The sequence below is a fragment of the Pungitius pungitius genome, chromosome 11 (genome assembly GCF_949316345.1).
Source record: "Pungitius pungitius chromosome 11, fPunPun2.1, whole genome shotgun sequence".
Taxonomy (NCBI): Eukaryota; Metazoa; Chordata; class Actinopteri; order Perciformes; family Gasterosteidae; genus Pungitius; species Pungitius pungitius.
Window position 1 is genome coordinate 19,732,790 of NC_084910.1, and position 15,294 is coordinate 19,748,083.

At 48.5% G+C, this 15,294-nt stretch overlaps 1 protein-coding gene across 4 annotated transcripts in view; it reads left to right on the forward strand.

The window, feature by feature from the left end:
• LOC119197587 (BMP-binding endothelial regulator protein-like) overlaps window positions 1-15,294 on the forward strand; it is an 81,965-nt gene that overhangs the window by 5,204 nt on the left and 61,467 nt on the right. For 3 of the 4 annotated variants that reach the window (XM_037454037.2, XM_037454038.2, XM_037454039.2), the window contains exons 6-14: window positions 182-356; window positions 1,959-2,043; window positions 2,541-2,724; window positions 6,040-6,169; window positions 6,574-6,755; window positions 7,005-7,081; window positions 7,192-7,245; window positions 7,325-7,427; window positions 13,383-13,487. In XM_037454037.2, the coding sequence (XP_037309934.2) occupies window positions 182-356; window positions 1,959-2,043; window positions 2,541-2,724; window positions 6,040-6,169; window positions 6,574-6,755; window positions 7,005-7,081; window positions 7,192-7,245; window positions 7,325-7,427; window positions 13,383-13,487 (1,095 nt within the window). Of the gene's footprint in view, window positions 1-181; window positions 357-1,958; window positions 2,044-2,540; window positions 2,725-6,039; window positions 6,170-6,573; window positions 6,756-7,004; window positions 7,082-7,191; window positions 7,246-7,324; window positions 7,428-13,382; window positions 13,488-15,294 lie in introns of those variants that run through there. The other variant, XM_062565276.1, reaches the window with a different exon arrangement.

Consider the following 15,294-nt stretch of genomic DNA (forward strand, 5'->3'; position numbering starts at 1 on the left):
TGGAATGAAGTGCCTGACGAGCTCTTTGGGGTTCACTTGTAGTAAATAAACCCCGCCCACTTTCACACCTCCACACACCTGGCCACACAGCGTGAGGTCAGCACTGGTGTTTAAAAGCGACACACGTATCAAACTGACTGTTAATGCGTCTTTATATGTTTTTATATATGTATATATACAGGCCACCACTCCCTGTGCATCCAGTCCATGGACGGGATGCTGATGTTCTTCGAGCAGGACAGCTACACCTTCGGCAGGTTCCTCCCCGGCTTCCTGCTGCCCGGCCCGCTGGTCTACAACCCCCGGACAGACAGCTTGCTGACGGTGTCCTCTGCCCGCCAGCTGGAGAGCTACAGGTAGCTTCGTCTCCCCATCACGCCTCCACCTTAAAGGCACAATGCAGCCGTGCGCTTCTACAGGACCATTTCAGTGTCATGTGACAGGGATGCTGTTCTCCTCGTCTCAAACATCTGTTTAGCCTGATGAACGAGTCGCTCTTCAGGCCTGGAAAGATTTCCTCCTACATGCGACCTTTAAAGTAAAGCTTTAGTGTGTGTGTGTGTGTGTGTGTGTGGTGTTCTCTCTCAGTATCAAGAGCTTCTCCAGGCTACACATCGCTGTGGAAACACTGACTTCACTAAACGCACAAAGCGCGTTGTGTAGTAAATGAAGGGAGGAACTCAACAACACTTCTCTATGTTTAGCAACAAGCTTATTTCCATTAAGGTGTGAAAAGCGCTTCTACCAGACATACATCTGCTCTATTAGCAACAGATGTAAATGAAATAGCTTAAATCAATAATGATACGCACCCAAAGAGGGAGCCTGATATTACTCCAGGTCACTAAATTGATCATTTATTCATGTTTTATTGAATGATGTGACTCTTGCATCATTTTAAAAGGCCCAAATTACAAAAGAAACACACTCACTTGTTGAGCCAGGCAGGGTTCCCATCTCATAGAAACAGCAGTCCAACTGGTGTACATAAATATGTATGTATCTGTCTGTGTATATACCACACACACACACACACCACAACGTTGTCCACATGTGTTAGCAAGCACCCCTCATTTACCACAGAAACCTTTAAATGGCAAATAAACCCCCCTTTAGGTAAAACCAAGGTGTGTGTGTGTGAATAATCAGACGTTTGTGGTTTTTCTCTCACACACACAGTGCATTGTGTGCTTTATCCTCCTCCTTCATACAAACTTGTGGTTGATGAAGCTGAACAAAAACACACACATGCAATGTACAGTTTTAATCTATGTACGCTGCCTCACATCCCATCATTAATAGGACAGCCAGGTGAACATAGAACATAGAACACCGTTATGCTGACATTTGATTTAGTGCTGTGGGGCTGAATTGAATCCATTGGCTCCGTTTTCTCCCTGGGAAGCGGTCACGCTGTGATGAAGGTTTCTTCTCTGGCAGTCGTCCATAAAGCAGCTCGTTAGGCTGCTCACAGAAGTTCAGCGGGTACGGCTACTGTACGGCTGCAAATACCACTATAAACCACTAGAAAGAAATCCCAGTTTGAAGCTGTTGATTTGCACCGGGTTGTGAAGAGTTAGCGCCTCCTTTTTCATACTTGAAGGAGACTGAAGTCTAAACCAGAGGTGTCACTCTGCGAGACATGAGCATGCAACACGCTCATGGTGGCAATGCACACTTTATATATAATGTTTAATATATTAATGTTTAAATCTTCTATTTAGTAGCAAGTTTGTCCAACAAGAGAGATTTATCTTTGGTAGATCTGCCATTGAAACACAACCGAAGCTGAATATGAGCTCGCCTTTTAGAGAGGTCTGAAGTGACCAGATGCTTCTATCAGCACAACATAGCCACACAGTTAAGAGAACAAAGTGCTCATGGAGACAAAGGTTTTCAGTTCCAAAGCATTCCTTGCATGTGATGAAAGAGCCCCGTGTCTCCCCCTGACCCCCCAGGTATGAGACTCTGGCCGTGGCCACAGAGGCGGAGAGTCGACACGACCCGGACCTGCCGCTCAAGACCGGAGCCAAGAGGCTGACGGTGAGAAATGGGTGAACTAAAGAAGACTGATGGGTGAACAAATGAGAAAAGAGAAATCAAATAATAGAATAAGTAATGAGATGACTTAGAACTAGAGTTGTATATAACAAGTTAATATTGTATAACATAAAGGCAGCGGTTTGTTGAAGTAACGTGAGAGTGAACCAGCACCCACAGCCTTTACCCATGACCTTAAAGCGTATGTATATCTTTATAATTAGCCTGAGTTTTTTAATGCTGGAGAATGGATTGAATGTCGATTAGGAAAAAGTTCACCGCAGACGTTCAGTCGGATATATTCTGTTCCCCATAAAACCTTTTCCCCGAGTGTTCCCACAGCAGCACAAAGCTCGGATGCCAACACACACATCAGGTCTCCAGCCGCCGGGCTCACTGGAAACACGCAACAAAAGAGATGCTTTCCACTGCATGAGTGTCCTGTGGAGGCTGCTCAGACAGAACATGGGTCACTCATGGTTCCGTGTGTCCTCCTGCAGCCTGACTGGACCGTGGTCCTGGGAGAACAGGCCCTGGATCTCTGTGTGCCCTCCTTCTCCCACGCCTCCTCCTCCATCTTCGTCCTGGGCGAGAGGAACCTCTACTGTCTCCGTGACAACAGCCACATCCGCTTCATGAAGAAGCTGGAGTTCAACCCCAGCTGCTTCCTGCCCTACGCCTCAGGTAGAACCAGGTGCACTAACCCTAACCCACCTTCACAGGGAGGTTTCACTTTTGAAGCCTGGAGTTTGGCTTTTGGCCGTCGCCATCTTGGCGAGGATTTGATTCTATCTGGTTTGAGAAGGAGTGGCTTAGAGACGCCGTGTACATCTCTGATAGAGACCTGTCAATCAGCGTGTAGCCCCGCCCTGACGCAGCTCATAGACGTATATGGGAGCAGAGGAGTCGCCCCCTGCTGGTCACTACACAGAAGTAGAGTCATTTCCTCATAGAGGTCTATGGGAGCAGAGGAGTCGCCCCCTGCTGGTCACTAAACAGAAGTAGAGTCATTTCCTCATAGACGTCTATGGGAGCAGAGGAGTCGCCCCCTGCTGGTCACTAAACAGAAGTAGAGTCATTTCCTCATAGACGTCTATGGGAGCAGAGGAGTCGCCCCCTGCTGGTCACTACACAGAAGTAGAGTCATTTCCTCATAGACGTCTATGGGAGCAGAGGAGTCGCCCCCTGCTGGTCACTACACAGAAGTAGAGTCATTTCCTCATAGACGTCTATGGGAGCAGAGGAGTCGCCCCCTGCTGGTCACTACACAGAAGTAGAGTCATTTCCTCATAGACGTCTATGGGAGCAGAGGAGTCGCCCCCTGCTGGTCACTACACAGAAGTAGAGTCATTTCCTCATAGAGGTCTATGGGAGCAGAGGAGTCGCCCCCTGCTGGTCACTACACAGAAGTAGAGTCATTTCCTCATAGACGTCTATGGGAGCAGAGGAGTCGCCCCCTGCTGGTCACTACACAGAAGTAGAGTCATTTCCTCATAGACGTCTATGGGAGCAGAGGAGTCGCCCCCTGCTGGTCACTACACAGAAGTAGAGTCATTTCCTCATAGACGTCTATGGGAGCAGAGGAGTCGCCCCCTGCTGGTCACTACACAGAAGTAGAGTCATTTCCTCATAGAGGTCTATGGGAGCAGAGGAGTCGCCCCCTGCTGGTCACTACACAGAAGTAGAGTCATTTCCTCATAGACGTCTATGGGAGCAGAGGAGTCGCCCCCTGCTGGTCACTACACAGAAGTAGAGTCATTTCCTCATAGACGTCTATGGGAGCAGAGGAGTCGGACAAATAAAATGCTTTAAATAAGCTCTAAAAAGTTTTTTTGAAGAAAAAAAAGATATTTTTAAACCATACACACTTACATTGTAGATACTCGATATAGAACGCATGTGGAAAAGACCAAAAAGAAGGTTTTGGGAGATAGAGTTTCATATAATAGCTGATGACTGCGCAGGACGCTGAACACGTGTGTGCGTGTGTGTGCGGTGAAACAACACGGCTAAGTTACAGACCTGTAATGGGTTCCAGACTCTAACGCCTCGCCCCGTCTTCACCTCGCAGAGCAAAAGAGATGGATTATGTTTAATCTGATGACTGTGCAGTTGTCAAGTACCTTTCCTTGTGAAAAGACATCAGGACTAGCTACTTCCACCGCACACACACACACACACACACACACACACTAGACGAGAGGATGATTATGATGATGCTGCCACCTGATCTGAAAATGGTCTCAGGAAACATCATTAAAAGTATGCACCTGACAGGCTGTACGCACACACACACACACACACACACACACACACACACACGCACACAGAAAAACAGATTCTTACAATATCTTCCATGAAAAGTCCGACTTTGTTGTGTTTGTTGGTTTCTCTGGTGGGAGACGAGAGTGCCCTGTTTGATTGACAGATGAGTCATCCATTCAGCGGCGCGTATGGTTCTGTTTAACAAGCCGTCTGGCTGCTCTGGTCAACGTGGTTTTCTGTAAAAACCTTGTAAAAACTCTCATTGAGTAGAAGGGAACATTCCAACCCCCCCCCCCCCCCCCGTCCCGGGAGGTTTTCTGCCGTGTTTGTTTCTCTCTGACCGATGTGTTTCTAACCAACCTTTGTGATTGGATAAGGCTGCATGTAACCGCTGCACGCCGCGTTTCGTCCAAAGACGGCGTCGCTCTCGCTGTTTCTGCTCAATTTCCCCTCGCTGGCATCCAGGGGCCCGATTCTTATCTCGCCCCAACCAACGAGCCAGATACCCACTTAGATAGGGCAGATTGAAGTGTGTGTGTGTGTGGGAAAGCCCTCAGAGCTCGCAGCCATAAACAATCCTTTTTATGAGCGCTCTTAACAGCAGAAGCATTGTTTTGTGTCTGCTTCGGTTCACGCGGCCGTGTTTCACACTGGAGATGAAAGAGCTGACAGGCGGAGAGGAGCAAGGCTAAAAACGCAGAGGGCCGGACGGACGGAGGGAAAACAAACAAAGGGCCAAGAGAGTTTTCAGAGTAACACTTCACCATCTCTTCCAGACGATACTTCGATTAGTTCAATTACTCCTGGAAATCGGCTATAAATTCAAGACGTGATGCGCCAGAGCATCAAAAGCAGCGTCAATACTTGATGCACGTGTAGGAATACGTGATGATGGAGAGAAACATAACAAAACAAGAGACGAATCGGGGGGGGGGCAGAGAGGAGAGCTGCACATGTAACCTTTTTGTGACAGAAGGTGTGCGCTGGCTTTGATGTGGCACCAACACACACACTCTGTCATTTTCTGTGTGTGTGTGTGTGTGTGTGTGTGTGTGGCCTCACATCTCTCCAGGTGGTACAGTAGCCCATTTGTGTGTGTGAGGAACATAAGTAGTATTTATATTTAATGTTTCTATCCGTGAGTCACAGGAGAACGTGTGTATATGTAACTGTAGTTTTTTATAAATATATAAATCTATATATTCACTCAGAGGGGGCGGACCTTGGCGTAAAATGAAGGATCTGGATGACAATTCAATACACAAACCAGATGTGGGACGGGGTTGATTTTTTTTTTTCTTTGGAGAAGTGGCACCACAGGAATGTTTCCGTGCGCTATAGTTGGAGTTATGAATATACATCGCTGATTTTCTAAAGGACCAAAATCCCAAACAGAACTGCGGAATTTGTGTCGCTGTGAATTTGAGACTTTGTGACGTTGAAGTTTACTTTAAACCTTCAAAGTGGTGCGAAGCCGGTTTTAAACCTCTTTTGTTTGCTTTGTAAAATGGTCCATTATTTTCTGACTTTTTTAAGTACTTTTGTTTCTTCTAGTGATCTCACCTCACATCTAAACATTCTATACACATATCTATGTCGTGTTATGCCAAATATATGCCAAAATAATCATTTAAATAACCTTTACATTAACATCAAAAAGGTTTAAATATTTGTTCAGCGACAAACCAAACTCCACATCTAACGTCAATATGTTCTTTTTCTGGAATTGTTTAGTGACGGATGGCACGACCAACCTGTTGCTAGGCAACCACACCAACATGCTGCTGGTCTACCAGGACGTGACCCTGAAGTGGGCGGCCCAGCTCCCCTTCGTGCCCGTGGCCGTTTGCCTCGCCAACTTCCCGTGAGTATGATGACGGAGGGAGGACAATCAATCAATCAATCAATCAATCAATTACAACGCAAAACACAACCATGGCTGAGAAATGAGTGTGTGGAGATAGTGCCTGTCTGAGGAACCCTTGGATGTAGTTTGAGGTTCTGCAGCACTTGATAGTCGTGTGTGTGTTTGTGTGTGTGTGTGTGTGTCTCTGGACTGGAACTACAACACATCTGCAAGCGGTTAACTTAGAAAGCCGTTATTGCATCACACAACATCTCCTCCTGCTTCCATTTCGTTCCACATCACAAACTGATGAAAACCTTTCAGCTCGGTTTCCCTCGAAGCCAAAATCTAGACAAATGTCTAAAACATTGTTTCCTAACAGGAAGCAGCCGTTTGAAATGCCAATAACTCTCCTTCTTCAGGGAGATAAACGGAGTGGTGGTCAGCCTGAGCTCTGAGGGTCACCTGCTCTGCTCCTACATGGGTACAGACCCCTCCTTCTTCTCCACGCCCAAGGTGGACGCCAGGGAGGCGGACTACGAGCAGGTGGACGCCGAGATGAAGAAGCTGCAGAGGTTCATCAGAGAGGCCTCCAGGACTCAAGGTAGGACGCAGACGATTGGATGAGATCAGGGGCCGTGGCTTTGTTCAGGTCCGTCCAATCGGAACACTCGGGCACCATGTGATGACCGTGAACTGGAAGCTAAAACTCTGGACGCCGCACCACACGAGTTCCTGGTCCAAAACAAACCAACGTGGCCTGAAGCCACCTCATTAAATAATGCATTTGGTGAAATGTATAAATAACAACATGTCGCTCTATAAAGCAGATCTAACCTCAGCGCTTCCTCAGACATCCTGCCTACATCCGACACCGCGGAGGAGCTGATGGTCACGGTGGCCGTGTCCTCCAGCATGGACAGCCCATCGGTGAATACACACGTTTACACACACACACACACACACACACACACACACACACACACACACACACACACACACACACAGGATCATGATCCCCCTTCTGTCTCTGTCCGCAGCAATCTCTGATCCAGGACATCGACGGTCTGTCCGTCCCCTCGGTGACCGTACAGGTGAGCAGGCCTTCCTCAACCCCTCCCCCCCCCCCCCCCCCGCCCTCCCCCACCTCACTCCTGTCCTCTGTCTCCCCAGGTGAAGGTGAAGGCCCGAAGCGTCGTACAGTCGTCTAAGATGACCGTCGCCATCCAGCCTCCGTTGGCCGTCACTCAGGACCAGTTCGTCCTGGAGCCCATGGGTCAGTCTCTAGCTGTGTGTGTCTGTGTGTGTGTGTGTGTGTTTGTTTTTCTGTCCACTCGATGCACTCTCCAACCCCAACAACCTGACATACCCACCTGCAAATATGGAATGTATCAGGCTTTTATTGTGAAAGGTAAGATCACCTTGTTGAGTTGTTGTTATTGTTTAATCATCCACAAAGTTCACTTGCTCCTTGCGACGTGATTGGTTGAGACCTTCCCGCCCTAAGCTAGTGTTGACCCGAGCCAGAGGCCTTCTGGGTAGCTGGAGCTTCTTCCATTGGCACAGATCCTCCTTCTGTTGACTTCTAAAGCGGATTAAAGAGTCCGAGCTTCTTCAACATTCAAATGTCTTCAGTGACTTTTCCCTCCACTTCTCAATCTCTCTCTCTCACACACACACACACACACACACACACACACACACACACATACTGACTCGCTGACTGCGGGAGTGTGCGCTGTGTGCCGTTGTGTGTTTGTTCAGCCCTTATCAGACTTTCTCTGTCGTCTGGCTGTCGGCGGAGACTCTGCCACCTCCACCAGGCGGGGGCGGGGTGGGGGGGGGGCTTTGATCCGAGTGTACACCCCCGCCCTCAAACACTCTCACGGCCCTGCCTCCTTTCCCCCGGTGGACGCTTCCCACCGTTTGTGTGCATGGAGTGAATTTACTGGGTGTGTAATGTAAACCAGTCAGAGGCTCCTCACGCTGCCACGAGAACACGTGTTTACCCCCAGTGGGGGTCGACCCTATAACCCGGGGGGTGTTGGTGCCTTGCTCTGCCCGTCGGTGCACTGTACATGTGGAATGTGACTCCTTGTGTGTGTGTGTGTGTGAGACATCACACCTCCATCTCGCTTTAAAACTGCAAAGAACACGCCTCGTAAGCAGCTTCATTAGTGCTGATTGTCTCCTCCGGGGGGAGAGTGAGGAGGGGGGGTGTGAGTGAGTGAGTGTCTGTCATTCAACATTCTGGTATTTTGAGTGCTAATGTATGTCTGCGTGCTCAAAACACCATTTTCAAACTCTGCAGACTGTGAGGAAGAAGTGGTCGTCATGGTGACGTCGCTCACTGGAGCATCAGTGAGTTGAGCTGGAAGAAAAGATGTTTGAAGGATGCTTCGTTAATCGCTTCCCAGATAAAATAAATCCTTACAGCTGAGAAACACTTGTTTTTTGGGAACTCATTTGCATGAGAGGTCATGGCTGCCACATCTGCAGACAACGGAAAAGCGTGCAGCCAAAAACTCGAGTTTTGAGCGAGAATAAAGGAAATGAAGACGAAAAGAGAGAAAGGGTCAGTTTGGTTGCACTTTTTAAACGCGTCGTCGTCGTTCTGTTCATGTTGAAGATCAGAGGCCGACTCACAAGAGATGCTTTGTTTGCACGAGTTTGAGTGGGCGGGTCAAACGGGTCGGATTCAGAAGCCTCACACACGCACACACACACACACACACACACACACGCACACCCAAGTCATAGATAATTCCACATCCATAGACACGTATGCATAAACACGTACAAGGGACCGCGATGTCCTGTTCCAATATAGACGTACACACACTTGGTGTGTGTGTGTGTGAGCGTGAGCGGGTCACGCTCTCTTGTCTGCTCACGCAGGTCTGGCGCTGGCTTCCACTCGTCAATCAACAGCTGTGTGAAACCCGAGCGCCTCTGAACACACAAACCCCCACTTTCTCTCTCCTGACCCTCTCTGCCCCACGGAGGCCCAGAGACCCTCAGTAGTCAGACTTTGCTCCCCAAAGCGAGTGTTTCCTCTCCCTTCCGGTCCAGAATAGATGAGTGGACCCGCCCCCGCCCCCCCCTCGTAAGGGTCTCATGATCCAGTAGACGGCCCCCCCAGCTCCATGGTCTCTCTGTCCGAGCTGCTGATGGAACGCTGCTCACTGGAGATCCTGAACCTGCACAACACGCACGCAGATGTAAAAACAGAAAACATTCCGCCCCTTTAATTGATTTTGACGTCCCTGTTAAAGTGGGCGGAGCTCCGACTTGTCATTGACCGCCATTGGTGGTTGAATCCGCTTGTTACCTCCTGTGTTCATGCTTTATTGTTGACCTGTTGACTGCGGGGTCAGGAGGAAGCCAGGTGTTGCTGTATAGAGAGCGACTGAGGTGGAGGATTGGGTGGAAGCTCACACTATGGTCCGTATCGTATGTTCACGTTTCTCATTACTCCTCAGTAAGTCACAGAAGGAGCTTCAGCACTGATGGCAAAAAGCTCAGTATGAGGACAAGGGGGCATCTTTTCATATTTGTTGGAATCCCCATGAACAAAAGCTTCGGGGGTTTGCAGCGACTGGAGATCATTCCATGAAAGCCAGGGGAAGGAATGCATGTGATTCCTAAGATGTATAAAAACGGCAAGATAGTAGATCCTAATAAATCATAGAAATGTGTTTCTGGTGTTTATATCCAGTACGACACCCTCGCTCCCCCCCCCCCCCCCCCCCCCCTCCTTTTTGGTGCCTCAGCAGCAGCCTGGACGGAGGCCCCATGTCTCAGGAACACCTGGAGGAAATACCAAAACATCTGGCACAGATAATCATTTTGACTTGAGGATGAACCAATGAGGAAATGACTCTACTTCTCTTGATTTATTCCCTCAGTAAACATTGTAAACATGAGTTTATGTTCTCAGTCTCTAGTTTCAAGTCTTCTTCAATGCAGCATGATGTTCATTTAGTGAATGATGGTTCATTTAGAGTCAAACAGACCATAAAGCAGGAGATGCTTCAGGGCGGGGCTACAGTGATTGACAGGTCTTTAACATACACGTCTCTGTTATGGTCACTTCCTGTTCAATAGTTGATAAGAAACAAAAAGCGTGACACAACAGTCCACATCTTCATCTCTCTGCTCCTCCTCATCATGTTATCTTCATCTCTGCTCCTCCTCATCACGTTATCTTCATCTCTGCTCCTCCTCGTCACGTTATCTTCATCTCTCTGCTCCTCCTCGTCACGTTATCTTCATCTCTCTGCTCCTCCTCATCACGTTATCTTCATCTCTCTGCTTCTCGTGTGTGTGCTTCTCGTGTGTGTGTGTGTGTGTGTCCACACAGCTTTCTTAAAGGATTAGTCTCAGGGCTACTTTACAGAAAACAAAGGACAATAAAAGTGGCGTGTGTGTTTACGTGTGCACGTGCTGCTGGGGGTGTGTGTGTAAAGGGGGGGGGGGTGGGTAGCGCCCTTTGACTTTTATTGTTATTCCAGTTTTTATTGGTCTCAGATGGCGACTCCATCCCCTGTTCACCGCACACTGCCTCCTTTGTTCACCCTCTCCCTCCCGTTTCCTCTTTCCATCTTTTCTCTCTGCTTTCTCTTTCATTCGTCCTGCTCCCCCCCCCCCCCCCCTCCCCCTGCACCTCTCCCTTCTTCATTCTCTTTACTTCTCCACATCCTCTCGCAGTGCTCTTTGGTGCCCCATGTGGTGATAACCTGTAACTGCAGGTGCATGATTTGGTGCTCACTTCCCGGTGGGTCTGTTCAGGTGGGTCTGCTTGGGACCTAGCCCCCCCCCCACAGTTTGTAATACCTCATCGGTATACCAGAGTCTTAGTCTTACATTATTATTCATTTAGTTATTTGGTTTCTTAAGTTTCGAATCAGATGGTGTTTTCAAAAAAACAAATAAAAGCCACATTATTCCCATTAAGGAGCTAAACACCAATTCACTCTCATAAATAAGGCGTTGGTTGTGTTAAAGGTCAGACCAACAACGGCGATCCGACCTGTTCCTGACCGGCAGAGGTCAAAGGTCGCTGTTTAACACCGCGCCGATGGCCACCTCACATTCCCTTGTTTGCAGAGCAGGAATGTCTGAACAAATTTACCTTCCAGATTGGTTTTTCTCTCCATGTTTTGCGTTTTATATTATTTGCACATGGAAATGAAAGGTCACACACCCCCTTAACCGCCTCTGTGTGCGGTGTAGATCCCCATCTCCACCCCTCTTGACCTTTCACCTTTTCAAAAGGGTCAGTCCTGGATTTAACCTGAGCTGTCAAGGATAACAGTTCACTACACACCCAAAGAGAAAGAATGAACTCTTTTACACCAAAATACCAACTGGGCTCTTTGCACGGATTAGAGGGGGGGGGGGGGCATGAGGAGGGGGGGGGGCGCATGGGGGGGGTAAAGTGACGGGAACGAGGTAGAAATGAAGGCGCTCCTCTGCTTTCTTTGAAAACTAACTTGGTTCAGAAACCACGTCAAAGTAAAATCCTTACATCCTTAGACGGGTGGAGGATGAAGGAGGTGGAGATGAAGAAGATGACGGAGGAGGTGGAGCAGCAGGGAGACGACTGATGGAGTAAGAACACCAGACTGGTGCTCAATGCAGTTAATTACACTGGGACCAGTATGAGCGGCCACAGGTTCCTCCCTCACCTGTCCAGATGTGCCTGAATATAGAATGACAAGCTAAAGAGAAGAGACAAAGACAGAGTTGGAGGGGGGGGGGGGGGGTGTTGTACTTTGTGTCCGCTCTGGTGTTGTTTGTTGGTCTTAATGGGCCTGGGAACACTTAAAGCACTTAGAAAGTCTGACCGCTTTGACCTGCTGGTCACACGGGTTAAAAGCCTTCTGCTGACAGCCAAGATGGGGGGGGGGGGGGGGCAGTAAGAAAGCAGGACGCAAAAGCAACAGGAAAGGTGGGAGATGGGCGAGGAAACGAGATGAAGCCGAGGGATTAGATAAGATTTAGAATTATTCCAGACTCTCACAGAACCAAAGATTGATGAGGCATCATGTATCATGTGACTTGTTTATAAAAGACACCTGACTCTTGGAGTCCTGTTTTATGACACATTTTATTGGAGAGGAAGAAGGAGAGAGGAGAGCAGTGTGGAAGGAGAGGAAGAACATCAGAAAAACATTTTTAAACAGACACGCCTCACATCACACACTTTTCCCATTAAGACACACACACACACACAGGCGTTCATTCACCTGTAACAGGTCGAGCTCAAGAACATCATGCCCCATTACCCCTCCACACCTGTGTGTGTGTGTGTGTGACTGCATGAAGCCATTAGCTGTAATATATCCTTTCCTCTCCGTCTGTACTTGATCACTGCTTTTCCTGTCTGTCCGTCCGTCCGTCTGTCCGTCCGTCTGTCTGTCTGTCTGTCTGTCTGTCTGTCTGTCTGTCTGTCTGTCTGTCTGTCTGTCTGTCTGTCTGTCTGTCTGTCTGTCTGTCTGTCTGTCTGTCTGTCTGTCTGTCTGTCTGTCTGTCTGTCTGTCTGTCTGTCTGTCTGTCTGTCTGTCTGTCTGTCTGTCTGTCTGTCTGTCTGTCTGTCTGTCTGTCTGTCTGTCTGTCTGTCTGTCTGTCTGTCTGTCTGTCTGTCTGTCTGTCTGTCTGTCTGTCTGTCTGTCTGTCTGTCTGTCTGTCTGTCTGTCTGTCTGTCTGTCTGTCTGTCTGTCTGTCTGTCTGTCTGTCTGTCTGTCTGTCTGTCTGTCTCTCTGTCTGTCTGTCTGTCTGTCTGTCTGTCTGTCTGTCTGTCTGTCTGTCTGTCTGTCTGTCTGTCTGTCTGTCTGTCTGTCTGTCTGTCTCTTTCTTTCTCAGTCTGTCTTTCTTTCTGTTGGTTTTGGGTCAATTGAACGGAAGCTATAAGTCATCGGGCCATGTGTGTGTAAGCATTGAGGATTCCGGTCCCCCCCCCCCCCCCCCCCCAACATGGTGACTCCACTCTGTTTCCGTATCCATCGTTCACCGTCGTATTTTAAATGAGAGCCAAAGTTTAAAAAAATGACACAAACCTTTGCAATGACTTAAAGGTGCAGTAGAATGATATCGTATCCAGCCGGAGGAAAGAGGAAAGGAAAGGAAAGGAGAGGCAGAGGTTGAGTCCTTTAAAAGATTCAATGAAAAGGATAAATCTGATTTGTCCCTCTCTGCTCCCCCCCCCGCCTCCCGACCCCCTCTCCAGATGTTGGCTCCTCCACTGTTGTAACTTTTTCGGCGTTCCTCAACGGGCGTTACCCCCCCGCTGACCTGACCGGAGACGTCACTGTGTCCTACAGCTCGCCCACAGGTAACACACACACACACACACACACACACACACACACACACACACACACACACACAGGCCTTTCTTCAGTGTCTTAAAGCAGCATTCTCTCTCGTGTCCAGCAGGGGGCGACTCCTCTGGTTTGTTCCCTCAGTTGTAAACATGAGTTTATGGTCTCAATCTCTATTTTAGTCTTCTTCAATACAGCACAATGTTCCTTTCTGTTACAGCATTATGTTTTTAACGTGACTCAATGAATTAACCGCTAACAGAGCGCTGAAGTCCGGACGCGGTTCACCCCCCTCAACCCCCCCCCCCCCTCGCCCCGCCCTGCAGGCGTCTCCTTCTAGGACTTGAATAACTACGGGAAACAAAACCTCTTTATTTAAAATCGTCACAGACGTCCCTATTTTTAAATACTGATTCCAGCGTCTGAGAAGTAAAAGCAATGTGTGTTTTCTTACTATTGTTACCTTTGGATCACATTTCCTTTGGCTCTGCTCACGGAACAGAGCCCCCCCTCCCCAGGAGCAAATTTAATGTCAAATGTCTGGAAATATTGGGAAGTGCGTCCTTACTTTGTTCGGCTTTATTGTGATGCTAAAAATAGCCCAAACGGGCCCTTGGAAGCTCGTGCTTTGGAAAGGGAGGTGGACGAGGGAAAGGAGGAGAGCGGGGGGGGGGAAAGGGAGGCAAGTAGCTGAAGGTGGAGAGACCAAGGGGAGCAGGGAGGAGGTGTAGAACTCCACCCACAGGGGCTGCGGCGGCGGCGTGTGTGGCTAACCTCCGCTAATGCCTCGTCTCCTGGAATGGGAGGAATGCATCACTCTGTCTCCGCCCCTGCTCCCACCCAGGGGTGACGATTAGGCCTTAACACCACCTTTGCCCCCCCCCCCCCCAAAGTCGTCCCACCCGGTGGCTACTGTGCCCGTCTTTAAGCCCCGCAAAAGGTTTTGACATTTAAGGAGGCCGTCGCCTCTCTAAGCCCCTCAAAGGGCGGCCGCTGCAACCCGGGGAGAATTTCATTAGTGCCCCGACGCCCTGACAAGGCAGAGCCTCTTCTCATGAGTACTGATATTTAACGGAGGTATTGATCTTGACCTGTGACCTCAGGCTGTTCTCAGAGCCCCTACCTACCCGATGGGGGCGCTGTGCTGGAGTCTGTGTGTAATCCACATGGTCCTGAAGCAGGAGGTAATAAACCGTGGTGGGGAAGGAGCATAAAACACAACCCTGATTTATTGCCCCGTAGTTATTGGAGCCGTAACATCGGCCTTCCCCAAACATAACGAAGCCGCTCAGTTATCTGAGAAGTTTGATGGAGCTTGATGAGAATGCACTGAATACGAGGACTTTGTAATACCACATATACACAGGGTTGTTCAAAAGCTTGGCGCCTGTTAATCATTTTAAATTGTCCGTCAGACTAAGAAAAACATTTACTCTGATTTCGGTCAGCCATGTGAAATGACTCTGAGGCGTGTAGATTCAAAAGGTTTGGATACTGAAGTCATGAAAGCCAGATAGTTGCTTTAATATGTCGATGGAATCATCACACTACTAACAGGCCACAACGTGTATGTTGTTTAAATATGTCCAAAAGTTATAATGATGAGCCCAAACCTCAGATTACATCAAGCTAAACTCTATTAATCATAAAGGGAATTTGTTTGAGAGATGAAACGATGACAACGGAATGAAACCAAAATAAAGTTATAGATGCAACGGGTTTTAAAACTGAAGAGCATTAACCGTGAAGAAGATTTAATAAAAGATTCAACTGCACTGTTCTCCTCCAGCGGTACTTTCCCTGTGTGTGTGAAGGCCA